At 39.4% G+C, this 26849-nt stretch overlaps 1 protein-coding gene across 1 annotated transcript in view; it reads left to right on the top strand.

Annotated features, from left to right (window-relative positions):
• Nucleotides 1-26849, top strand: part of trim67 (tripartite motif containing 67) — a 53596-nt gene that overhangs the window by 13296 nt on the left and 13451 nt on the right. Inside the window, 5 exon segments of the mRNA XM_025898638.1 lie at nucleotides 10820-10915; nucleotides 14918-15040; nucleotides 20652-20762; nucleotides 22593-22746; nucleotides 25766-25846. Of these exon segments, the coding sequence (XP_025754423.1) occupies nucleotides 10820-10915; nucleotides 14918-15040; nucleotides 20652-20762; nucleotides 22593-22746; nucleotides 25766-25846 (565 nt within the window).

Here is a 26849-nt window from a genome sequence, read left to right as displayed (position 1 = left end):
ATCAAAAAACCCTAAAATGACTATAGTTATAATATTTCCAGACAATACCTCCCAAATCCTAAGATATTACTTGAGTGCAAAGCTTTAGGAGGATATAAGATGTTTAACCTAATCTGTAACTTTAAAACCTAGTCTGAGATAAACAGTTAACCTCATGGGGACTGCGTGTTTGTCCCTTTCGTGCGAGCTCAGTCCCAGTAATATGACTATTTGAGAAGATTTCTGTCCCAACAATGTCACGAGGACAAAGTCCGCACACAAACCATGGCACAGTAACTTAGGGCTGTGCTGCAGGACTTGTACAATAAATGTAGGTTAATGCACACTTTACAACACATCCTCTCCTTTGGCCTTAACACAGCAGGCACAACAGGCTCCTCTGCAGAAAAGCTGCGTGTGCGTGTAATTGTTGGATGTGTGTGTGTGTGTGTGTGTGTGTGTGTGTGTGTGTGTGTGCAAGCATGTGTGAGAGAAAAATCTATTTTTGGTATCAGAGCGAGTGCTGATGCCAGCCTTCTGAGGAAAGTGGGGACATCCTATAGTAGAACAATGAGCATTGTTACCATGGTTACAAGTGTATGTTGATTCATTAAGATATGCTATAAATTAAACAGAGATTTTATGCCCATAGAAGAGTCTTATCTGTGTACACCAGCATGCATACATCCATTTGCATGATTCTTCTGTAGCAGAGAGTCTTCACACACAAAACTGTACAATACATCCCATGATGATCCTTAATAGAGTTATTATCCCCAGCAAACCTAATTTCCACCCATTTTACAACAATTACGCCCTTGGCGATCTACCTACCCTTTCCATTTATTAATATGGAATATGCCCCGATCAATAATTGATAACAGGCGCCATTCTTTGCACTGCACCATTTTTTATTGGCTCTGTACTCTTTCCTCAGAAGCTAACCCCCACGAGGAAAACTCAGGGTGATAGAACAAAGCCAGCAGTACTGGCTGTAGCCACTGATCCCTGATGTGGTTCATCTGAGACCTCTGGGGAGGACTCCATTTCTCTGGGGAGTGTGGTGCTGTGGTTGGGTGGCAAACAGAGAGGTTTCATCGTGGACTGAAAGCAGAGGTGGATTAAGAAAAGTATGAAGTGGAAGATAACCTTGAGCCTTTCATTGACATATACGTCATGTATTCTATGTTTAGAAAGAACAGGCAGACTCTGTGAAAAGGTTTTGAATATGTAATAGGAGCTGACTGACTGAGATGAATCAGGCTGTTCTAGACCGCATTTACTGAACCTTGAATATTTATGTTTTGAACATAGATGATTAAAAGCCCTCATCTAGCAGTTTAAACAGTAGTTTCTGCTCTGCACAGAGCACATCTGCTGCACTGCGCTTGCTCAACGGCTATTGCACATCTGTGACACATCTGTATAACAGCCCTCACTCAACCACTTTGATCTAAATTACCGTAAATGCATTAGGTGCATAATTAACTTCTGTTGAACCACAGTGAACAGTGACTGGTGCATGAACATGTAAACATCGAGTGCAGTTATATGTTGTTTACTGTCTGTGCTGGCAGTAAACAACAGCTTTAGGCTTCCCTCGGTACAATAACATATTTAAATGACACTCAGCTGAAACTCATCTGACCATTTCGCAGTGTCAGTGTTACATAAGAACTTGAGCATGCCATCAGTATGCATGATCACATCTAATATGTTCAGTTTTCCGTGAATGTTGAAAGCATTGTTAGTTTCAATAACACATTTTGTTTAATTTTTCAGCAGCACAAATACAATTCTTACATACCATTACTTAATAAACAAACATAAAGCTGCTTACATCTTTAGTAAGTGTCTTTCCTCACATTTAGATGTTTGTTTTTTTTGTCCAGGCTAAAGCTTACCGTGCCTTTGACATTTAGTGTTTGGCTCATGCTTGAAGTGTTGATGTATAGCAGCAGCTGTGTAGCTGTTTACTGTAGAGTATTAGCCTTTAAATGGCTGTGTAGTAGAGCAGGAGAGGATTGGGAGGCTGGGTGATAGTGGGTGAGAGTACGAAGGGGAGAAAAGAGATTGGTTTTGACCTCCACCAGCTGTGAGCTACTAATACTGCAACACAGCTGGGTGACGAGACTAAGGGAAGGGTAGATTTATTGTTCAGCTGTAGCAGAGGTCTTTACACCACCAAACTGTGTGTGAAGGGTTAATGGAAATTGCTTGGCAACGGAGTTATTCAAATTAAAATGTGGATTTGCAAATAAGAATTTCTCAGGCTGCTGTTTAATGCTGTATTGGTTTATGTGGTAGCAACAGTAAATGAATGTAGTTGTAACTGCTGCTCATACATATATCTACATACATATTCAATATCTTTGTTGCCACCAATTGCATGTGTGTTCTACACTTTCCTAAATGTTTTGCAAGCTTTAAATGGTAGATTGCATGTACCACTTGTGGACACTCTCGCTTTTATTGGTTTTACTGGTAGCATGCTGAAGCATGGCGGACCCCAGTTGGAACCCGCACCTTACAAGACTGCTGGTCAACGTCGCATGTACCCAATGATTTGACAAAAGGCGTCATCATCAAACTTCCAAAGAAAGGTGATTTGGGTGACTGTAACAACTGGCGGGGCATCACGCTGCTGTCGGTACCTGGGAAAGTGCTTTGCCTCGTTCTTTTGAATCGGCTACGACGCGCAGTTGACGAACGATTGGAAAAAGAGCAGGCTGGCTTTCAGAGTGGCCGGTTGTGTGTCGAGCAAATCTTCACCCTCTGCATGATCGTTGAACAAACATTGGAATACCAAAGGAAGATTTCTATTAATTTCATTGACTTCGAGAAGGCTTTTGACAGCGTCCACCGGCCGACTCTATGGGCTATCCTACACCACTATGGAGTCCCTCAGCAGTTTGTATTTGCCTTTCATGGTCTCCAACTCCCGCTGCAGCGTCCGGACGGATGATGGCTGCACGGATTTCTTTGAGATCAATACTGGTGTCCGACAGGGATGAGTGCTATCCCCTTTCCTCTTCCTGTTGGTAATTGACTTCATTATGCGACGATCAATTGACCAAGCTGGCATCGATGTCCCCTGGCACGAAGCACGTAATCTCACCGACTTGGACTTCGCGGATGACATCGCCCTGCTGGGCTCGACTCAGGAAGTCGATAAGTCAGAAGTCAGATTAAGAATCATCGACCAAGGTTCTCCGAGTTGGCTTCGCACATGCCCGCATTCCTGTCATGATCAACCAACAACTTGCTGAAGAGGTGGAGAATTTCACATATCTTGGCAGCATCATCTCGAATGACGGGATCTCTGACTGAGATGTCGACGTCAGAGTAGGGAAGGCGGCCGGTGTCCTCTGACGTTTCCAACCTATTTGGAACTCGACCTCCCTGAATGTTAGGGTCAAGATCAGACTATTGAACTCTATCTTCATTCCAACTGCGTTATACGCTAGTGAAACCTGGCATTCAACAAATGCAATTACTCAACGCCTGAAGGTGCTTCAACAACGCGGCCTGCGGAGAATCCTGAGAATTTCCTCCCGGGACCGAATAATGAACGAAGAGGTCTTACGAAGAGCAGGCACCCGCCCTTCAGCCGATGTAGTTGCAGAAACTCACTTCCACTTTGCGGGCCATATTTTACGTCTACCCCCTTATCGCCCGGCCAAGATCACCATTACATGGCTCCCACGCACTGGCAAGCGAAAGCAAGGCCGACCAAAGATCACATGGCGTCGAACGTTTATGGATGATCTGAGAACCGTTGACATTGCCTGGGACGAAGCTCAAGCGGTTGCCACTGACCGACATCGATGGAGATTGTTAGCTGCCTGATGTGCCGCTCGACGTAGGAGGAACTGAGTGCTAAGTAAGTACTGGTAGCATTTGGATGAGAGGGTGGAGGAGCTCTGTTGCAAACACACAGCCTTCGTGAACAGCTGTTAATATGTTTCAATGTGCAGGAATGCATATGCTTTAAGATGGTTGTATTTAAAAATACAAAATAACGCAGACAGAGTCAAAAGGTACAGTTAGAGACTCAAATAAGTGCAGGTGATGCTGAACAGCAGCTGTACTCACCAACTGTCACTCAAAGTGGCCATGCTACTATGCTAATGTATAAAAAGTGTTTACAGTGTTTTTAAAGGTGGAAATTAGCATCAGAGCAAAACTGCTTTTTGTAGAAGGCTGTAAAGATGTTTATTTCTGCTAACATGGGAGTCTACAGGGATTCACTTGCTTTTTGGCCCCAAATGGCCACTAGAGGGTTTTTTTGTCACGTCCTATTTAAACTCATTTTTCAGCGAACATTAACAGTTCCTTCCAACAGTATGTTAGAGGAATGCGAAACAGATTAGTGCTCAAAAGAGGACTGTGAAATAAAAGAAACCAACATTTCTTACTAACTGTAGAAAAGCGTTCTATACGTCATGTGTCCAGGTATTTCCTTTTGGACTGTTTGTTCACACACACAAAAAAAAGGGCACAACTGGAGCCTGAAGGCAAACAAAATAAAGAGAACTGAGTGTGACAGGAAAATAGCTCCACAGTGAGAAGGGAAAACCCAAAAAGGCAGTTGAGAAGAAAATGGGTAGATCAAGTGTGGTGGTGTGGAAAGTCCTGAAGAGAAGAAATGAACTACTGATGGACTTCAAAATAAACGGGTCACAGGAACAGAGAAAGCAACTTCAGCTGATGACAGAAAATACAAAACAAGAGTCAGTGGCATCAAAATAAAAGCGACAAAATCCACGGCTGGTAGAAGTCTTTGGCAGTAAGATGCAGTCTTCTCACGAGCGGCAGTGGCAGAAACATCAAAACTCACTCTGCTGTTAAAGTGCTTCTCCTTCCACTCGTCACAGCTTGTAGTTGATTGAAAGACCAATTAATGTGGAACAGCAGAGCTTGGTGCAGCCATGCAATGAAAGAAAGGTTGGCTTACCTTGTCAAAGGTAATCTTGTTGATGAGAAACTCACATCCCTCTAAAGTTTTCTGCTACCCCTGTGCTTGCTTTAACCCAACTACCTGAAAGTCCGGTGCTCTAAACTGAATTTTACTCTCATAAAAGTGCAATAATCTGGGTGGTTTGTGTGTCAGACAAATATAAAACTACAGAAAATATTTTTACTCATCCATGTGGTGTAAATGAGTGACACCCGGCACAGAGCAGTGTGTGTGTGCTGTGACGTTCAGAGTGGAGGCGGCTGCTTCTTCTGTAATATATCAGGAACTGGCTCTTGGTTGCAGACAATCTCACCCCGCAGTCTGCCTCCTCCGCTTCACATGGTATCTGTGCAACTTTTTCCTTTCTTTATGCAAGGGATCTCCAAAGACCAGGGCAGTGCATTGACCAGTCCTGATGTTTAATTTAAGATGCAGTGATGCTGTGTTTCTACATGAAAAGAAAAAGGCAGAGAAAGCCGGAGACCTCTTTCACTAAATTTTGAGCGTAAGATAGCAAAGCTTTTAGTGAAGAGGAGGCGATTTGATTTGTCAGCATGAATTCAGCTGCAGCATGCTTAAATGTGTGGTGTTGATCCACTCAAGGATATACTTTTTATGGACATGAAAACTGTCAAAAGTTTAAAAATGTGGCCCAATATTCGAACCTCTACTGAAGGATTTATGATCATGTGGAAGTGAAAACAGAAATTGAGGAGGATATAAAGGCTTATAAATGCAAATGAGAAGAAATAAAATGGGAGGTGGGGAAGTAAAAGGGGAGGTTCAGGCCCTCCTCTCTCTCTGCTCAATGTCCCATGGGTGTCATTTTGGCAAGGTCATCCCCATAATCAAGCATTCCCCCGGCTGACGAGCTGCCTATTGTTCTCCTGTGTATTCTCTCAACACTGCAGTCTCTTTAGCATTAACAAAATTTAAAGGCATTAAAGAAACAAGCACCACAAACATAATGTCTGATTCAATTCTGGGATTTTTTTTCATTTGCATTGGTAGAGATTCAACCAAAGAATGATGATAAAAACAATCAACACCAGTGTTGTAAACCAGCTTGTGTTTATCTCTGTATGTATCTTTACATTAAAGCCACTGGGGCAAACTGACCTGACTTAACTTCACCAGAGTTTGGATAAACGAAAAACTCTCAAACTTCCGCATTTATCGGCTGTCTCTGCACGTCTGCTCGTGAAACTTTCACCTGAGGTCTTTGCAGCTGTGACCAAAGTGTAGATGAGTTTCAGTTAGAAAAATCGATCTGGTCACATCTGATAGAAGTAATCTTTGCAGACAGAATAAATCATGCAGTTTCACTTAGTTTTAACCATTAATCACCTGTAGAAGTTTGGGCAAGAGTCACTGTATTTTATATTATATGTCAAGTTTTTATACCCCTGGATCTGTGTGATTTCAAAGACAGAGAATTTGCTTATATTTCCAAATATGTTGGTGAGCCATTCAAAAGAGATTTCTCTTTAAGGCTGAGCTGCACCGAGGGACTGCACCCACGTTCAGTTTGGATCTGTGAGTCATGCAAAGCTACTATAGTCCAGGTATAGCTGGAAACGAGGAGAACAAGCCTGTGATACATGATTTATATAAACATATGTTTGCAAAAGCAAAGTACAAGATTGTCCAGTCACATTTGAGCAGACAGCAAAAGAGGACATGTGCTGAAATGCAGTCTCAGAACTAATGGGTCTTGGCTTTCAAAAATATATACATATATATCTACATTTGTAAACAAAGCCTGGCAGCTGAAACGGGAAGTCTTGACCCAGATATCTTGTTTACACAGAAAAACTTGGCTCATGTGTCCCCACATTGGTTGTAGTGGAGCATATCTACACTCACAGATCCAGGGTTGGATTTTTTTCCCTGTAACATTCAAATATTTTTCCAGTTTCCCACATGTTCTGCAGTTACCGGCTGCCTCTTAAGCAGTTCATCTCCATTTACCATGCCTTCTCCTGCATCCTGAGCTGAACCCTCTCTGTAAACCAACACAGCTGCACCCCCATGAATGTCACTGGTTTCTCTGAATGTCACGGACTGAATGAATGGTCCTGCATTGCTCCTATAATAAGATAATGAGATAATAGCACTTGTCTCTGAGAGCAGAGCTGAGGGGTGCTGACAGCGAGAAAAAGAAAAATGACATTTCCATTTGGAGGACTCATAAAGGATGAAAAAGGTCAAGAGGAGGAGAACAAAAGAAACAAAAGAGAGAAGAAATTGGATTTCTGGATGTAGAGTCCTTCTCTGAAGGTGTGTTGATCCTTGCTGAGATAAAATCTATTCCTCATCTCTTATTTTTCTCTTTTCATTTCCAACATGAGTTTCTATATTTCTTTTTTCCCCCAAATCTCTTCCCTGAGTCACTAAGTCCTTTTCCTGCAGGGCAAACTTGTCACATTCCAACTCTGTTACACAGAGTTTTACTGGAGTCTACTGTTGGTTGATGCATCATGACTGTAGCCAAATTTAGACCAGTGCACTGTGATGACAGAATATTCAGGCTTGGTGGGAAGAGGCGCCTCATAAATATCAGGAAATTGGTTTGTGGGTCTAAGAAAAACACTTAATTTAAACTTTGAAAATTGAAAGCGTCATGTGTCCAGCTGAATTCCTGCCAATTTAATAAAACAATAGCTTAGTTAAGTTTAGCAGTTACAAAAATTCTATGTGATATGTTAAACAATAGACAAAGAAAATCTGTCACTATAAGAGCGAACAGCAAAAACAGAGAGTTGAGAATATAGACAAACAAAACATTGCAGCCAGATTCACTACAATATGTGCTTGTTTACTGTAAAGAAAAACTGCTAAACAAAGTATATGATATCAAATCTAATGAAGGAATAAAGAAGTAAAGGTGGCTTTACTGTTTCACATATTTCCAATGTCCGCATAACACATCGAATATCTGACTGATGCTTTGAGAGGTCAATATGACTGGAAGAGCTCTTCCAGTCATATTGACCTCTCAAAGCATCAGTCGATGAGCTTCATTTACAATTTACACCCAGGGTTTGACTGTCAAGGTCTTTTGATAGAGGCCTCAAGCAAGTACTTCTTTTTTCATGAATGAATGCAACAATATGAATTCATTTCTACAGGTACAGTTTTCCATTATCATCACATGTAAAGGCCTTCTCTCCAAAAATGTCATTTATACATTATTCATTAGATCTCTCTGACCTTTGAGCACCAATGTACAGAATGGTGTAAATTGTGCTCTTTATTTAGAGCTGCTGAAATCTGAACATTTTTCCTATTTGAATTTCTTAAGTTTACAGTACATATCTGCATATCACAACTAGTCTGGAGTACAGATCCTAGTTGAGTAATCACATTAGAAACCCTAAAGCAGCACAAAAACGTCTTGTATCTAAAATAGTCGTATGTTTACAGATTCTGCATTTCCGAGTCTGTCCTTTGTACGTGCAGTTTTTTCTGGATTTTTTTGTGACAGCACTCTGCAGAGACCGTAGTGGCGGTCGAGGGAGAAGGAAGGATGTCAGGGTGGATGATGATGGGTTGACAAAACACTGAATTTTAGAATGAAAACAGGTTCTTCATTTTATGTTTGAGACAGTTTCAGTTTCAAACAAAAAACTTTGTTTATAGGCGAGAAAAGAAATAATATGGTGATGCTATGCAGGATGGATTGATAGCTGGCTGGGAGGAGGTGTAAAGTTTATCTTAAAAACAACCTAGTCAACCTGTTTTGTGTTTGTTATATGTGTAGTTGTATTTAAGAGTCTCTGTTTCTATTTGGTTCATTCTGCCCCACAGTCTGCTTGTTTTTGATATATTCAAGTCATTTTAAAGACAAAGGAAAATATTCCTTTTGCACTGAGCATCCTCGGCATTTTGGGCTGTTTTAAAAGACAAACCTGTATTTGCAGCTAGAATAATGATTTCTTTATTGGCAGTTGTCTTATTCTGTTTCTGTTTCTGTCTCAGTTCTTTGTTGTTTTTCATGCTGCATTTTTGGCCACATCTTTTCTGGAATACTAACAGAGAAATCTGTGCCCGGCCTGGTACCGTTCCTTCTTTGTGTCTTTCGTCCTTACTGACAAAGCAGGGTGGGACACATTCCAGCTCCACATAATTCTATTAACCCACTAATTTTTGGGGTAAGAAATGAAATGTTGAATAAAAAGATATCCATGTGTAGTCAATGAAAGAGCAGAAAGGCTGGAAGATGGACGTATCAGCAGAATGTTGACCTGATCAGAAGTGCTGAAGTCAAAGTGAATGAAGAACCAGATGGGACGAATAAGAGGAGGGGATGTGCCAGGACAGCACTCATATGGCACATCCGTCATCCCCTTGTTAGCATCTTGGCATGCAAACACACACACACACATACGCATCTACAAACACGCACACACAAGCATTTAGGCCAGACAGCTTGCTGGGCCAGATGGCCTCTTGGTGAGGAGCAACGAGGAGCTTCACAAGAGCATTGGGGTGATTTGTGAACCATAACCTCCACACGTCCCTCCTCCTGACTCCAAGAGGCACGCACACAGCAGAGGGGTGGACGGTGATAAGATCTGTTGGGGTGGGTGGAGGAAAGCTTACCACAGGATGGATAATAATGGAAAAGAACTGTGTAATTTTACATTACCCATACTCCTACATGATCATTGATTGTGAGATCGTGTGGAACTACTGCATAAATTAGCCTAAACATGTTTTTATTGACGTGAGAAAATCTAAGTGTAGGCATCCAACACCGCAGTCTTACATGTGAACAGTCATAGTACATAAAAACGTCCAAAAAGAGAAATCAGTGGTTGGGTTCAAGGAAGGAAGGAAGGAAGCCAAAGAGATTACACAAATCATATAAATTGAAAGCTGCTGGTTCACTGTATAAACTTACCATAGCGCTTAAATAATATAGTAATGATGATAGTAAAGATTTTTTTGTTATTGGCTTTTCTGTCATATCTGCAGCTATACTTGAGCTAATCGATTTATTTAATGTATGCAATCAGCATACATCATAAGTTAGCAAATACAGCTGTTATTTATGACTGAAAGTAACAAAAATGGCAGTCTACCCCTTTAATATTGCCTTCTAGCTCTCTCACACGTGTGTGTGTACGCGTGCGTGCATGCGTGCGTGCATGCGTGTGTGCGTGTGTGTGTGTGTGTGTGTGTGTGTCCATTCATGAGACTACCATCCAGAAAAAGAGTAAGCAGGTGGGACACGTGGGTGCAGCCACAGCAGAGAAGATTCATCACAGCTTGGCATGTGTTGGTGTGTGTGTGTGTGTGTGTGTTTAACAGTGTGTGTTTCCTTTGTCCTGCTTTTTCTTAGTTACAAACAACTGATAAACACACAAATACTGAACTGGTTCCTGAGTGGTTCCTGGTATATTCCTCGGATTGTATAGATATTTTCTTTTTTTTAAATTTTATTATTTTCCTATTTTTTTCAGCTAATATCCTGATGTGGCAGTTAAACATCTGGACTGGGTTAAGCAGTCATAGTATCATTAAATAAAAGATGCACTCTTGTGAAATCATCAGAGAAAATATCTGAAAGCGTATTTTCGTTTGTTCCAATGGAGTTTTTAAACCCTAAGGTAGACTTAAGCTAAATCATCATATACATATACTGTCAGCATAGTTACTGTGCAAGGAGCTAAAACAGGACCTGAGAGATGCATCTGGGTGTTCAGTTGATCCATCGACTGATAGATAAATCTGAATTTGAAGTTTTTGGTTAAAATCGTAAGGAGAGAGGTACAGCAGTGAATGTCTACATCCTACATCCATCAGTAAAAAACTCACATTTACTTTGAGGCATCTTAATCATTCTAAATCTTCTTTCTCTGTTTGTCTCTGCAGTGTCAGCTTTCCCAGGCGCTGAACGGCGTCTCTGACAAAGCTAAAGATGCCAAGGAGTTCCTGGTTCAACTCAAAAACATGCTTCAGCAGATACAGGTAACAACACACCTTTTTGTGCTTCCAGCAGAATAATGTGGTATGTCACAAAGCTCACATCATCTCAACCCATCTTGATGAACTGATGCATACCGACCGATCGGTTGCCATGCGCTGTCAATCCATCTACATTTGTCAGTTATTGCAAATCTTTACCAATCGATCTGAGAATGATTGCAGTCAGTTTGAGATTAACTGAAATTTTCTCCAACTTGTGCAACTGCTTTGTAATCAAAAGTTTCCACGCTCAACCTCTGAGCAACCAGATGACCAAGTGATTACCCAGAGGATGAGAGAAAGCAATGGCCACTGCAACTACTTGCACTCATTTGCTGAATGTGAAAAGAATCAATGCAATCACTGGGAAACCACCGATTTTTCTTAGTTGCAAAGAGTTTGCCAGCTTGCTTTTACTCCAGTGTGACTGGGCCATAACATTAGCAACTGTATCCCACAATGCAATGCAATGGCAAAACAAAAAGGAAGGATCTGTTCACATCAAAATATCAGTGGTAAGTAACCTTTTATTTTGGGGGGGGGGTTACAAAAACAAGACCATTTGAGAAATAAGAATAAATCAATGTTTTGTTTTGTTTTTTCAAGTTTTGTATGGAGGTGAGAACAGAAAAATCTCAGAACTCAAATGTCAGCTATTACCCTTCCTCTGAGGAATGAAACTGTTTCCAGCAGAAAAATAAGATCTTCTATTTCTCCAAGAACGTTATGTTTGGCAGGTGATGTTTTGTGGCCAATGAATGACTGATCTGTGTCATGAGCAAATGCATAAATAGGGTAAAGTAGTGCTGCAACAGCTGCATGTGTGTGATTAGGCATACAAAACATCTGACTTTGGCACTGGAAACATCTGGGTATTAGCTCATTTTGTTGTGTTTGCATAAAATGAATCTCTGAGAGATTTAACGACTCCATAAAGATAGCCTGGATGAATTTAAGGATAGAATAGCATTTGTCAGTGCAGAATTTGGGGATTTCATCATATGTGACAAATAATGTCATTAAAAAACAAAAAAAAAAAAACTCAGGATAATAAATCTCTGCAAGCAAACTGAACAAAGACTTTGACTAGGAATGGGAGACACAAAATGGGACCTTAAGGAAGTAGGAATTATTTACTAGTAAGTTAGTGAGACTTATCTTTATTAGCAAGTCAGCACTACAGAGTATGTTGGATGGGTGGATGTCTGTGGAGAGCAAAAGAAACCAAACTGCATGCTAGTGCAGTTTCATGCAGAGGGTATCCTCCCCTGAGAGTGTCAGAGAGTGGCTGTCAGGAATGAAGGAGCTTTTGTAGCTGAGCGCAGCAGGTTCGGGTACATCTCATGCAGCTCATCGCCCTCTGATCAGGACTCGCGTGACAAAGCACAGCAGAACTATGAACCAGAGATCTCTGGATGACGAAGGGGTCGTCAAAGCAAATGACTAGATTAAAAAGCATGTGCTGGACTTGTTAAGCCACCATTAATGATGAAATAGACACTCACTGACCACTTTATTAGACATACCTGATGAACTGCTCATTAATGCAAATATATAGCCAGCTAATCACATGACAGGAACTCATCTTAAACTGATGAGGTTGAAACTGAGCATCAGAATGAGGAAGACAGGGGATGTAAGTGACTCTGAAGTGGCTTCAGGGTGCTTGTGCTTATGTAATGATGTGGAGGATATTTTCATGGATACTTCGAGCCCCTTAGTGCCTTAGTTTAAAGCTACCTTCTAAATGCAACTCATTTTGGATTATTTTAATATCGCTTATGTGGCAGTTTCTGAGTGCAGTGATAGATTATATATTTAGTTATTCAGGAAATCTACTGAAATCTGCTGTTTCTAGAGGCAAACTGTCTATTAAAGAGCTATTTCAGGGCTTCCATGCTTTGTTTAGATGCTTCTCCATAAGCATGATGAGACAGAAGTCTGGCTGTATCAGACTGCACCACAACTGAGATGTCTGATCATTTCTGCACATGTAGATATTGTTTGTAAAATTTACTCTACATTACCACTTGTGCTTTAAGACCGCATTGATCGTGCTTTGGGGAACTCCCTGGTAATGTACAGTAAGCTCACAGAGCAACATTTGGACTCGACACTCAGCAGCAAAGAAGCAAATCCATAGAATCAATAAACTAAAAATAAAACATACCATCCAAATGTGTGCATTTGTGTGAGCTTTCCCTCTAGACAGCATTACCATGCAGCTGATCTCTCCAGCAGCGTCTACCAGTCATGCACACAAAGCACACACACGTTTTTACTCACTGTCTGCACTGATATATCCTCCTACAGCACCATGAGTGGGCATTAAGAGTCTTATTACAAAACGAAGAGAATTTAGCTTTAAAAAAAGCAGTCTTATCTTTACTCTGCTCTGTCTGAGACAAGGAAAAAAGGAGCTAGATGGGTAAAGAGAAAGTAAAATGTAGGACTGAGGAGAAATATCTCCAGTGCTCCTCGGGCTCTAAACAGTGACTGAGCAGAGGAACCTCGATTGGAAATCACTGCTGAACCCTTATCTCATTATCAAGTGGGCTTTGTAGGGAGATAAAACTCCGCTCTGGATCATTGCCTCATTTACAACCTGTTTTTATATCTACTGGAAGGAAAAACTAAATGACACAGTTTTGCTTTGTTCTTAGAGGGACTGTTAAAGAAACTCTAAGCATCTTAATTATCAACATCTTCAATGCTACAAAACATCTCAAATGATATGCTGACAAGCTTCCAGTCCGTTGGAAATGAAAACCAAAAGCAACAAGAACAACACTCAACATATCCAAGTTTAATATTTTGAAATTCATTTATCTGCATTGTGTTATTGTGAGTTTCTCCTTTGGGCTTTTTCGGTTTTAATTTAACAGTTTTTTCTCTGGTGTCTTCATTTTTGACTTCCTGTTTTTCTGACTGCCTTGACTGTTTTCGCGCGTGTCTTCGTCCTCTCCCTGTTTTTAAGTAGTCTCAGTCTTATCTTTGTCACGTTGTAATGTTTCTTATCCTCTGTGCGCTGCAAGTTTCCCTCCTCTGGCGTCTCGTGTTTACCTAATTTGATTTCTTTGGAGTTATAGCTGAGTAATTATGAATTTGGGTCCTAAATTACAGTTGCACACATATTTGATTTTCCAATTACCAACGTTTGAGTGATGTTTACATGCCACTGTTTTAACTGTTACACAAATAGGGATTTGCATAATAAGTTCAAAACAGCCACCAGCCTATGTGTGCTGTATTTGTAATGCTTTCGATTTAGTCCCTGCTGTATTTGCAGATTTTGTCGTGCTTGCCCTGCCTTCTGTGTTCTTCTGATATGAAGATAAACTAACGCTAACCTAACACAACCATCATGCACTGAGCGTTTCCTCTCCACTCCCACCCTTTTGCAATTTAATCATCTGAAGAACGCTTTTGAATTTCAAGCGTAATGCAATGAAGCCTTTTCAGCTGCAGATGTCTGCTTATACTCTATCATTGCATTCTGTTTGCTGGCCCAAAGAAAAAGCTGCTAACTGTCAGGGAATATTAGTAAATTGAAACACAAAACCACAATTATAAGTGACAGGACGGCGTTTTCATGTGTTGCATCTTGAGGGAAAAATGGTGGAGAGTATGGTTGTACAAATGGATGGTAAATACGATGAAAGGTTTGCTTTTATGTGCGGCATATTGAAATAATTAACGCTGTATTTATTCGTGGTTTTGCAGCTGAAGCAAAAATAGGACAAAATGTGGTGGGCTAAATGAATCGGTAACAAACAGTGTGCTGCTAATTGAAGAAAAACAAGCCAAGTGATCTATTTTCGTCTCAGTGCTTTGCTTTTGTGATCCAAACCCATAACGATGCTGACTTTAGAACACTTTAATGTAGATTTATTTTGGCAGGGAAGCCAAACATGGTGGTTTCAGGAGTTAATATTACTTGTTCACTTTCTTTAATCAATTCATAACGACTGTGCTGCTTCTGTTGCGTTCGTCTTTCTTCTTCAGGAGAACGGTGTGGAGTTTGAAGCTTGCCTCGTGGCTCAGTGTGACTCTCTGATCGAGGCGCTGACCAGACAGAAAGCCAAACTGCTCACGAAAGTTACCAAGGAGAAGGAGTACAAACTAAAGGTAAGCTTGGTTGATGATCGCTGTTCCTCCCACCTCTCAGTAAAGTCGACTCCTGATATAAATCAGCAGTGGGTAAAACAGCTGGTGTGGGGAGAATTTGACAAATCATAATCTAAAATAACTCCAGATTTTTATTAAACATGTTAAAAAAGGCACAATATGTATGCTAAAAAGGGTTTTAATCATTAAAATCTAGATGTCTGCTTGTCTTCTAATGTCTCTTTGTGCTTTATCAGTTTTCTTCAAGCAAATCTGCAACAGTGAATCACACTGCACCTCTCGTTTCCTCTTCCAGTCCTTTATGTCCATATCTACATATCACCAGCCCCACCGTTATGAGTAGATTAGCTGATGTGAATCTGTTGATCTAACTTTAGCTTAAAATCAGACGCTCACAAAGATCCTCATCAAAAGCGAGATGCTGATTAGAAAAGTATGTTTTCAGGAATTTAAGTACCAGAAAGAAATTGCTGCCTCAGCTCGCTACCAGAATAAATTCTCTCTAGCAGCTTAGTCTTTTTTTTCATGATTTGCCTCTGTAAATCCACCCTGAGTTTATGCATCACATGGATGCCTGCCCGGCCTCAACGTGCCCGCCGACCGACTGACCGTCTGGCTGGCTGCTGGTTGGGGAGGGGTGAGGAAGAGGAGGGGAAGGAGGAGTGGAGGGTATTTGGATGGAAGCCCCAAGGACAGCTGTTGTCATTATCTGGAGGCTGGGGATCGAGATTTAGCCAGAGGGCAAAGAGCCGCAGGCTGCAAGGGAGCTGGAATAAGAGAAGAATAGCTGGTTGTAGAACGCCGATAAAGCAATATTAAAATCTTCACTACAATAAATACTGATTAACTGATACAGCAGTTTAACTAGAGGCTCCTCTTCATGGTGAGAAGAGTACTGACTTCACAGTTGGATAGATAAGCATTTGCGGCGTTGCCTCTCCTTAAAATTACATTAATTTAACTGATTTAAAACAAAACATACTTTTAGGTAAATTTACGCCAAACTCATTATGTTTTTTACTAACAGAGTGAAAAATATATTTTTAATGTCTCTGTAAAGGTCCACAGTGTTCCATTGAATGTTTTTCCACCAAAATATTGAATCATGAAGCTTGATACTCGCTACAGCATCATACTGGTTTTATGGCTGTGCTGAGGCACTCAAAGCCAGAATATAACATAATTACAAAAGACCGATGCAGCCATTATGGTGCCTTGATTCATTATTGCTTTTACATTTTGGCTGTTTGGAGCCAGATCTGGTCATAGTTGGATGTGAGGGTGGAGTACTAAGTTAATAATTACAAATCAGCTAATGTAATGCAACTATTGCAAAGACACAGATACTTTCTGATACATGCTAAGTACTTTCAACCTGACCAAAGTACTTTTTGGATGGCCTGTGAGTATGACTGGTACTCATACAACCTCACAGAAAGCCACATTCAGTTTGAGACTGCATGTGTATATATTGCAGCTTTGTATCAGTCTCACAGCTTCCACCCACAGGCCCAAAAAGTAGCAGCTCACATTTCACAACACCATAGTGTGAACTCGGAGTCATTTAGGTATTAAGGCATGTCAAATATTAAAGTGTCATTTTGCACGTTATTTGCAGGTTTTCACACTACACCCACTTCTCAGATACAAGCAGTGTATCTTTTCCATACATCCATTGTTGCGTTGAACACAGATTGTGTTTGTATTTATTTGTACTCAGGCAGATGATTGTAAAGCTTAATCCCTTAAAAGCAACATTTTTTTTTCTTTACAAATTTTCTTTCAATGCACCTACAGAAATATTTGCTGGAAATATTTACTTTTAACTTTGGTAAAAGTTAAAATACTGATTCTACATCTTTATTCAAGTGAAACTGACAAAGTACTGGCTCTAAAGGTACTCATCAAAAAGAGTCATTCAGAAAATGGTTAAAGAATTGAGTTTGAAAAAATGTACAATTATAATGTCAAAATGATGTTTTGGAAATATTTGTGTTTCCAGATCTTGGGATATTACATTCTCTCTTCCTGCTGTTCTTATTTTCATTTCTAAATAGATTGTGTTGTGACGAAAACGTGAGGGCCGAAATCTTGAAGCTGTGGATTAGTTTAGTTGCAAGATTGAGTTGAATGCAAGGAAAAGGGGGATAGTGAAAGATTGAGAATGAACATGTGAGTTGAGTGTAGAGTTGAGAGGATCACATAAATCTCATTGTGATTATTGTGTAAGAGGGGTTTAGAAGGCAGAGAATAAAAATTTGACCAGGAAACAAACAAACCCCATAAAATACTCAAACAATAACTAAGCTTTTTGTTGTTGTTTTTTACAGGATAAAGAGGCCTGTTTGATTTTCCATCATCAAATAAAAACCTTTAAAGAAATATAGACTAGATGTTCTCACACTCAAATACTCGAGGGCTATAATGATATAGTTCTGACAAAGACGGTTCAATAGTACACAAATATTGTAGTTTCAGCCATAAAACTGACGTATGGATTAAAGATGATGGATTAAAGTTCACTTCTCTGACTTATGCACATGTACTTGGGGTCACATGTCATCCGATCTCAGTTGTTACAGTCAGAAGCCTTTAAAAAAAGTCCAACCTCCCATTTTTGTGCTGCTGATTAATATCTTTAAGTCTGACCATTATTGTAAGAGGCTAAGTGCTGTCTTTGTCTTTAAGAATTTTATGTTAAATAACACATTTAATCAAAATTAAAAGCAAGATTCTATTAAAAAGTTCCAACACAAGTAGAAAAGAAAAAGCCCAATAGCAAGCATGATGAGCATTTCATTTCTTGTATACAGCCAAGAAGGTTTTATGAGTATTTTAGTGCTTTTTTATGCTCTACATTATGAGTTTGACATTTAGTCTAAAGTGTACTGAAAATAGATGCCAATAAAAATATTTTTGCTCTAACCTGAAGTGAAATGTGTTTCAGTGTCTGCTGAAGAGGCTGTGAGATGTACCTCCAATGAGGTGCATTCAATTACCGTGTTTCAATATCTGAACCCTTAAATTCATTTCAGATTCATGAGGAACATACGGGAAAAGCCCATCAGTCGGGGCTGCGGGAGCATGTGGGAGGGAGTTGACGGCAAGTCTCAGCGGGACAGAAAGCAATTGAAATAAATCTGAGATTTACTCAAGCGTCACGCCTCATACTTCATGTTGTTTGCATGGAGGATAAAAGCGGTTCGGCAACGTGAATTGAAAAACAAATTTTCTCTTGGGAAATAATTTGAGTATGTGCATATTTTAACCTTTAGTAGACTTGTACAGTATGAGTGCAAATAAGAGAAAAACAAAGAAAAAGGGAGTGACATGACAGCAAATACAAATATATGGATATTTCACGTGAGATAAGAAAACTTAGTAAACGGAAAAAATGTAAGAAAATATTTAGGGAATTTCCTAAATTGTCATGGTCTTCATATTTCAACTTAGACAACAGATGACAGGTGAATAATTAACTGATCTCATTAACCATCAAATAAAAGAAGACTAATTACCCCAACTGCACCTAATTAACTCTCTGATCCATTTAGACGGCCATTGGTTAACGCTAGAATTAATTATTTTGGATGGAGACAAGCTTCAAGATGTTTTCTGTCTAATCTCTTGCTTAAACTTTAAAACCTGACGTGTGTGTGTTGCACGTGGAGTATAATGATATCAGTAGTACTATGAGCTGAGGATTAAAGATTGCTCGTTAGTTAAAAGTGGTGCAGCTTGATTGCAAGAAAACAAAAGGTTAATAAAGCGATGACAGGTTGCAGACTTTCAATTAGCCTCAAAACGGCTGACTGTGACACACGTCCAAATCTCATTTCCCCTGGCTCGGGGTTCAGCCAGCAGACGGCGTGCGACTGGTGTCTGTGTGAAAGAGAGAGACTGAATGAAAAACAGAAAAGTGCGTTTGTCTGGATGCGGCTGATAATGTTTCTGTGAAATTTATGAGAGATCAAGAGATCGATTCCAGTTGTGGCATTATGGTGTCACGCTGTCAGACAGTCTTTAATTAATCCCTGACTGTTTTGCATGCCAGCCACTAACTCGTCTTTTGTGTCAGCCAGTTCCAACTGCCCATGTTCTGCTCCCTAATTACACTCCCAGTGCGCATATAACAACCTGCTGCATAGCTCAAAAATCAGTGTGATCCTGAGCTGGCAGTTCTGAACTTTTTTAGCGTGGTGCCACTTTTCTTCATTCATTGCCTCCCATTCTTACTGAACTGTATTAATCTTAAGCGTCAGTGTCGTTAACTGCTGAGAAAAGGTTGACCAGCGTGATAAAGTGGACTCCATGGACACCATTTACAGCTTTTGATTGTATCATAGATTAAATTGTTGTTTAGGTCCACCTCTTTGTGTTACTGAGCATTTGAGAGAATTTCACAAGTTCACTCTGAAATTAGCAATATTTTTGCTGAACACAACGTAGTTGTAATTCAGTAAAAGGACTAGATGTTACAATGCCTGATAACGCATTGTTTTAAATGGAGAAAATCTTGAGGGATGGCTGTTATGAGGAAAGGCAGCCCAGAAACGTTACCAGCGGCACACATCGTTATACCTCAACTTTTGTCCCAAGCTAATCTGCCATTTTTTTTCCTTGGTTAGGTTTAGGAATTAGAGATCTGATCTAGATTATCATATTAAAATTTGGGACACATCGTCAGTAGTGGACCTTGGATTCATCGGGTGTTTCGGCCATTATCACCAGACACCCTCATCCAAGGAGGCCCTGCCAGGGTTGATCAGGCCCCGGAGTGTGTCACTGGTTTACGTTAAATTATTTCTCTTCTTCTGTCTTCTGTTTAGTTTTCTACAGTTTATTTTCTTCTATCTATTCACTGCAACTGAGAAATAATCCTAACCTCTTTAACATTTATGGAGCCGCACTTTTTCAAAGGGATAGAAAAGGTGATAGAGAGAAGTAAGACAAAAGGGACAAAATAGGCGATAGGAGAAAGTTGTGTCTCCATGTGTATCTGCCCTGAGTAAGTCCAGTCCTACAACCAACCAAGATGTGCTTGAGTGTGGCTGGGACACACATAATAATATAAAACCATATTGATGCTAAAGTTGTTAAAGTGAACCCAACAATCGACATGAAGGAATGGAGAGACTGCCGGGGGGCCTAAATAACCTATATTTGATATATAATTACACAACTAATGATACACCTGAGAAAAGCAGAAAACCCCCCCAAAATTCCAGATAAGGTAACAAGAAAAAACAAACTGACATTAAACAAAATGAGGCACAAATGGAGACAGTCTTGTAGAAATCCCTCATCTTTTAACAAGAAAAACAGTAATGGGGCACAAGTGAACTCAATCAGGCAATAAGGTTGGAAAGAGAACAAAGGTAGGAAGTTAAAAAAAAACAGAAAGATGAGGAAATAAATTTTTAAAGCAAGAGGATATAACTGAAAGAGAATAAACTCATGCAGGCAGTGGAAGACACTAACAGGGGGCAAAGGAAGGCTCAGGGAAAAGGTCAGTTTGTAAAAGGTCTGATTGAAACTGCTACAATTAAGCAATTAAACATCTCGGAATAATTGCTTTTAACAACTCACACATCTGATCTGTTTTGTTCAGGTGGTACGTGACCAGATCACACACTGCACTATGAAGCTACGGCAGACCACCGGCATGATGGAGTACTGTCTAGAAGTCCTCAAAGAGAATGATCCAAGTGGTTTCCTCCAGGTATTTTACACACCTCATGTTTGCGCGAGTGAGACGAGTATGAAGATGAGTATGAAGATGAGCCTTTCACCTATTTGCTTTGTAACTGGGGATGTTACAAAGACACAAAGAACGCAAAAAAACAACAATTTCAGTTCATCATTATCTAAAAACTATTAAACATCTAAAACAACCAAACATCAGCACAAAAACAGCATGTGGCAGAGTACATTCCTTCTTATGCTGAGGCCAGGGGAATTATATTGCTTAAATAAGTAAAGCGCAAGACAAAAACAGTACGAGGTCCTACTCAAGATTAAAAATCAACCCAAATCAAATCTCTTTCTGAGATATTTGGAACCAAAAAATGTAAATGAAGGTAGGAAGGAAGCGTGACACACAGATCCTCTGAGCACATTAGGAGAAATCAGCTTCACAGGGAGCCTCTGATGTTTGTGAAATCGGCACAGCAAAAAACCCCAAAACATGGCGTAGCAGAGGAAGGCGTCAGCACGGAGAACAGCAACAACAACAACAACACCACATGCCTGCCTGCACTTCGGCACCACAGTCACAGCAACATGCATCTTATTTTAATACATCTGCAGCTGATCTATTTTGAATCAACTTTACATGCCTAGTAATCAATAGGTTGACATGCTCAGTAGCTAATAAATAATTATTGATCTTTGTATGTATAGATGGAATGGGGAAAGCTCAGACGTGACCTCCTCAGAAGAAATAAATGTAAATGTTGATTTAAAGGTTTTCTGCAGAAAGCGAAATCATGAAGACTTTTCTAGACCGTCAGATTTTTTTTCATCTTCAAATTTGTCTCGAGGCCCAGCTCATGCAGAGTCTGGGCTTTATATCGAAGTTCACACAACTCTCTCAGGAAACACAAAAGGCTTTATACAACTTTATTTGCATATCTTTAGTAGTATATATCAAAAACGCTATATCTGAATGTGTGAAATCAGGGGGAGGTCCTCTTTGAACGTTGAAATAGAAAAAGTATTCAGTATTTGTGTCACTCATTGTGTCAGCTCATTTTCAATAAAACCTGTCATCCTCTAACCTTGACTAAAAACACATTTAATAATGTTTAATTACATTTCTCGATTCTTACAAACTATTGATTTTAAATAACAAAAACAAAACAACAAAAAACAAACAAAAGTACGATGACAAAAAAGGGCTATTCTATTTTATTCTAGTCTATTTTGAAGGAGGTCAAATATGTGATTTTTTTCCAACTTAAACTGGAAAAATAAAGCAATACAGTTACATGAATTATTTCTTCATCTTTGTTATTGTAGATTTCAGCTGTTTGATCAAAATTCACAATTTTAAATCTTGATTTTTAAAATTTTTTTTTTTTACCTTGAGTGGCCTTCATATGCAGTCATAAATGTGCCTTTATGGTAGTAAATAAAAACACACATGATTTCCAGATATTCCAGAAAACAAGCTTCCTTTTTCTTTACCCATTCTGAAGCATAAGTAATGGAAACAATCATGTAATGTATTCACTAGAGGTTGTTTTTTTCTGTCTTATCCTCAGATCAGGGGTCTAATTCATATCTTTAAATATCTGAACTGCACTAATGTGAGCCTCATTTCACTTGTCAGACAAAGTGTATGGAAGCCGGGACAGTCAAATGGAGAATCCACTTTGTATGCAGGGAGGGTATCTGATATTTTCAAGTGTATTTAAAAGTATATAAATATTGAATGAATGTGCTCTCATTTCCAGTGTTTTCTTCATTCTTTACTTCTTACCAGTAAACCATTGCTGAATCTATACTGTGTCTGCATACTTCAACTTGCCCACTGTCTGTGTTTGCGTAGATCTCAGATGCTCTGATCAAGCGAGTGACATCGTCTCAAGACCAGTGGGTTAAAGGGGCCCTGGAGCCAAAGGTTGGCCCTGACTTTGACCTCACTCTCAATACCGACTCGCTGCTACAGACCATCCTACAGCTGGACTTCTGCCAGGGCAAAGGTGAGCACACGTTTGGACTTTAAAACCCACTGTACTACTACACCTTAGTCAAATAAAAAAATCTCTTTAGCTGTATATTTAAAAGGAGTACTCCACTTTATAAGGCATGAGTCCCACATGAGCGAAAACTCGAAAAGAATGGTAAAGCTAGTTTAACTAAGATGTATGGACAAGCTCAGAAACCACTCGATTTTACATTTCCCATACACACCCAACATAACAGTAGCAAGTGTAAAATGCTGGGAATTTCTCAGTTACTCTGCTTGGAACAACAGATTGATCGACTGATTAACTTTGAATCCAGAATAATTTGTTATTCTGGATTTACCTCTGTAAACCTTTGGCCTTTTATACTAACTTGATGCATCTTAGAGTCCTTGCTTCAAGCAATTCGCTCCTCACTGGAGCTGATGATTGGTTGCTTGTGGAAATACCAGCCTCTGGTTGCCTAGGTAATCATCTAATGTATTTACTACCAGATAATATGTCAATCAGCAGTATCCTGCATAGTGAAGATAATCTCTTCACTTGCACACCCGTCTCTGGCCACCACATTGCTTCAAATCATCAAGCAGCCTCAATTCTCCTCCCATTGAGATCATATTCCTCACAAAAATCTTACTATATGAATCTTATTGAACAAAACTGTTCCTACACAATGAGGAAAACTGAGCAACAGTTCAGGGTTGTGGCTGAATTTGGAGGCTGACCGCAGATTTTGACTGGATCGCCAGAATACTCATTTTCTTGAGCTGCACATACCTATTGAAGTCCTGGAGTAAAGCTCATTTGTAAGCTTGCCAATGATTTACTTAAAAAGTCTCTATGATTATAGATATATATAAATAATTTTGGCATGCACAAATATACACAAACAAGATTCATCTAAAGTCAACAAAATAACATTTAGCTGCTATCGCTGTTTTCTTTTGAGGTTTCTTTAAGTCATACTACAGTGTGCACATCTAATTAGCTATTCATTGGCTGTTGCTACCCAGCAGCCAGTTGGCGCGCATGAGTAAACAGCGTGTTTTATATTCATTCCGCTGCAGTCTCCGAGATTACCCAGATGTATAGTTAATGTATATTAAATATGTAATCACCAATATGCATATTTTATTTGCATACGGCTGCACTGAGGCGGTGAAGATGGGATGTCTTCCCTGTGCAGAAGCAGATTCAACCTGGTTACTTTGCTAGAAAAGCAAATAATGCTGACCGGTCTTTTTTTTAATCAGCTATTAAGAGTACAAAATCCATTAAAACATAAGCAAAATACTCATTTTCATAATGAAGAAATTACATTCAGTGAAGCTCTGTGTGTAATACGTTTTATATTCGGTATCATAACTGTGATTATGCACTCTTGTAATGTTATGGTTCATCTTGGGTGACACTTCCAATGAGTTGCAGCAACGTTTTTTGTCCCCAACACAGTCAACTTCCTCGAAAATAAGGACACTAGCTCTTACAGACACGACAAAAACTTAGTGAATTAAACTTAAAAATGTGTCCCGGGTCTTCAGGTCATGGCTTGAGTTGAGTTTTCTCCAATTTGAGCTCCACTCAAACTTGTTAGAAAGCCAGAAAGCTTTGATCAGCTCTCTTTTCTTCTCCGAGACTGGCGATGTGGAATTCAGTTGTATGGTTCCCCTCTCTCTCACCCATTATCTGGTATGGAATTTAACGACGGACAATTTCATTTTAAGCGTTTGAATTTTAATCTTTGACATACAGAGCACCAACAAAAGGTATGTTTGTACTCAAATATTAAGTTTGTTTAAACCCATATAGTGTAAATAAAAGATGCACATAGCCATCATAACATCCTCCACAGGCATAAAGATTCATTAGTTTTTCCTCTTCTGCATCTTTTTTAGCTTTCCTTTTCTTTTCTTGTCTTCACCTCGACTTTTCTTAAAACGAGATGTTAATAGTTGCATGAGAGGGTTGAGTTGAGTAGTTTAGGTTAACAGTAGGGGGCTTGATTAGAAACACAGACCTGTAATTCACTGTCTATTAATTGTATAGGATACTAGTTTGTGGCTAAACAAGCTCAAAGCAAAATGTAATTACTGGAAAAACAGAACAGCTGATTCCTTGTACCAAATGATATCAAACACTCTACAAGGCCTGTCACTTAAAGCAGTCACATCTTTAATTATGCACAGCTTTAAAGCTACGTCCACGCATAGCTTTGGAGCAAAGTGATTCGTTCCTCACTCATCTCTTTGAAGCTGACAGCTGATTGCTCGCGGACATTCCTGGCTCTGGTTGCCTAGGTAACCTTCTAATGTATTTTGCAGTAGTTTCTGTGTGATAACCAGGAAACAGGGCTAAGAACTACAAAAGTGCCTTTTTACATTTTTGGAATTACATATTAAAAAACTATTAAAGCGAACTTCATAGGCTTTAAAATGTGACAAATATTACTATGAAATGTAGTAGAAACATTACCGCACATGTTTTCATATAATAAGCCACAATATTAAACATACTGGAGAAATATTATAGGATTATACTGTTATACTGTTATAATAATATAGCAGCTAGCTGCTCAGCTGCACTGGAAATAATGTAACTTTGCACCTACGGTAAAAATACACAGCATAAAAAACGTAGAACAAGCACAAACTAACAAACAAATGTGTGCACAGTGAATGCAGTCATAACGTGTTTTTAGTGCTCAAGCAAGCTGAGCTTCCAACTTATTACCCCACGATTACCAAATTATTATCTAGCTATAAAAGTGCTACCTAAAAACATAATCTCTTGTCTTATCACTACACAAATACTACCTAAACCTACAAAATACTACACAAAATAATGCAACACAAAAAGGACAACAAAACCTTCAAGTTTGTGCTTTACGAACGATTTTTATGTTTATCAATGATAATTATCGGACCTTTAGTTATTATTACCGTGACAAATAAGTGTATGATTGATACACTACACTTCTGGTCATCCTTTTTACTTCTTTAGAGAACACTGACTTAAATCAACATCATATTTCCAGATGTACAGGAGAATCCAAAATTGAAACAAATGCAGGAAGCAGGCAGTGGTGAGGCTGAGATGGAGACAGAGAGCCCAGGAGGTATTTCAGAGACTCTATTTTTCACTGTTTCCCTTCCTTGCATATATTTTGTCACTCCTGCCTCATTCCTTAGCCCCGATAGCTCTCACGGCCACTCTGGTTGGAAACTCACTGGTCTTTTTGTCCCACAGTGTTTCTCTGGTGTTTTCCCTTTGCATGTTGTTTTTCAGCTCTTCTGCAGTAAACGACACTGATCTGCTGAACAGTTCTGCACAAAGATCTTTGTTTCCTGCGATAATTTTGTTTCACATGTTACTAATGACACATATATTAAAAAATAATGATGCATGAATTAAACTGTGGCAATGCAAATCATAGGGAGTAAGTATATACTGAGGAAATTTGTAGTAAACATGATCCTCTAAACATTTTGTTTTCACATATTCAATCTTGCTCGATAGCTATAGACTGATCAGCCGCAATATTAGAATCTGCTTCAATCCATCAACATGTGGGACTTCTGCAGGTGTCCTTTGGTCTCTGCAATCAGGAAGCAGATCATTTGCCTCCTGGAGGTTGCGGGTGGGGCATCTGTGGATCAGGCTATCTCTGGTACATCCTGTAGATTCATGTTTGCATTAGTATCTGGGGAGTTTGAAGGATAAGTTAATGTTAATGACATGAAACCACATTTCTGCAGCAGAACATTGCATTTTAAAGAGATGGCCATTATTAATTACTTTACATACTCTGTATTTTTGATGTTGTGGCTGATCTCCATATAATAAGTCATAGATTCAAATACGTAATATCAACAAAACGTGCATCTCCTATACTGTCCGCCATGACTGCTGCCTTCCCCTGTGTTTTCCGTACTCTTATATATTTATCAGATAAGTTCCTGTAAATGAAAAAGTGAATAAAGATTAATTGATTTTTTTTTAATCTTATCTTATTTTATTGTTTGTATGTTTGTTTCTCCTTTTGGAATTCACTTTTCACCTTTTTATACAAGGGTTAGACTGATATGTTGCTTTCCCTCTGATTTTATGCAGATTTTATG

Source organism: Oreochromis niloticus, linkage group LG15 (genome assembly GCF_001858045.2).
Source record: "Oreochromis niloticus isolate F11D_XX linkage group LG15, O_niloticus_UMD_NMBU, whole genome shotgun sequence".
NCBI lineage: Eukaryota > Metazoa > Chordata > Actinopteri > Cichliformes > Cichlidae > Oreochromis > Oreochromis niloticus.
This window is presented reverse-complemented; position numbering and strand designations above follow the sequence as displayed.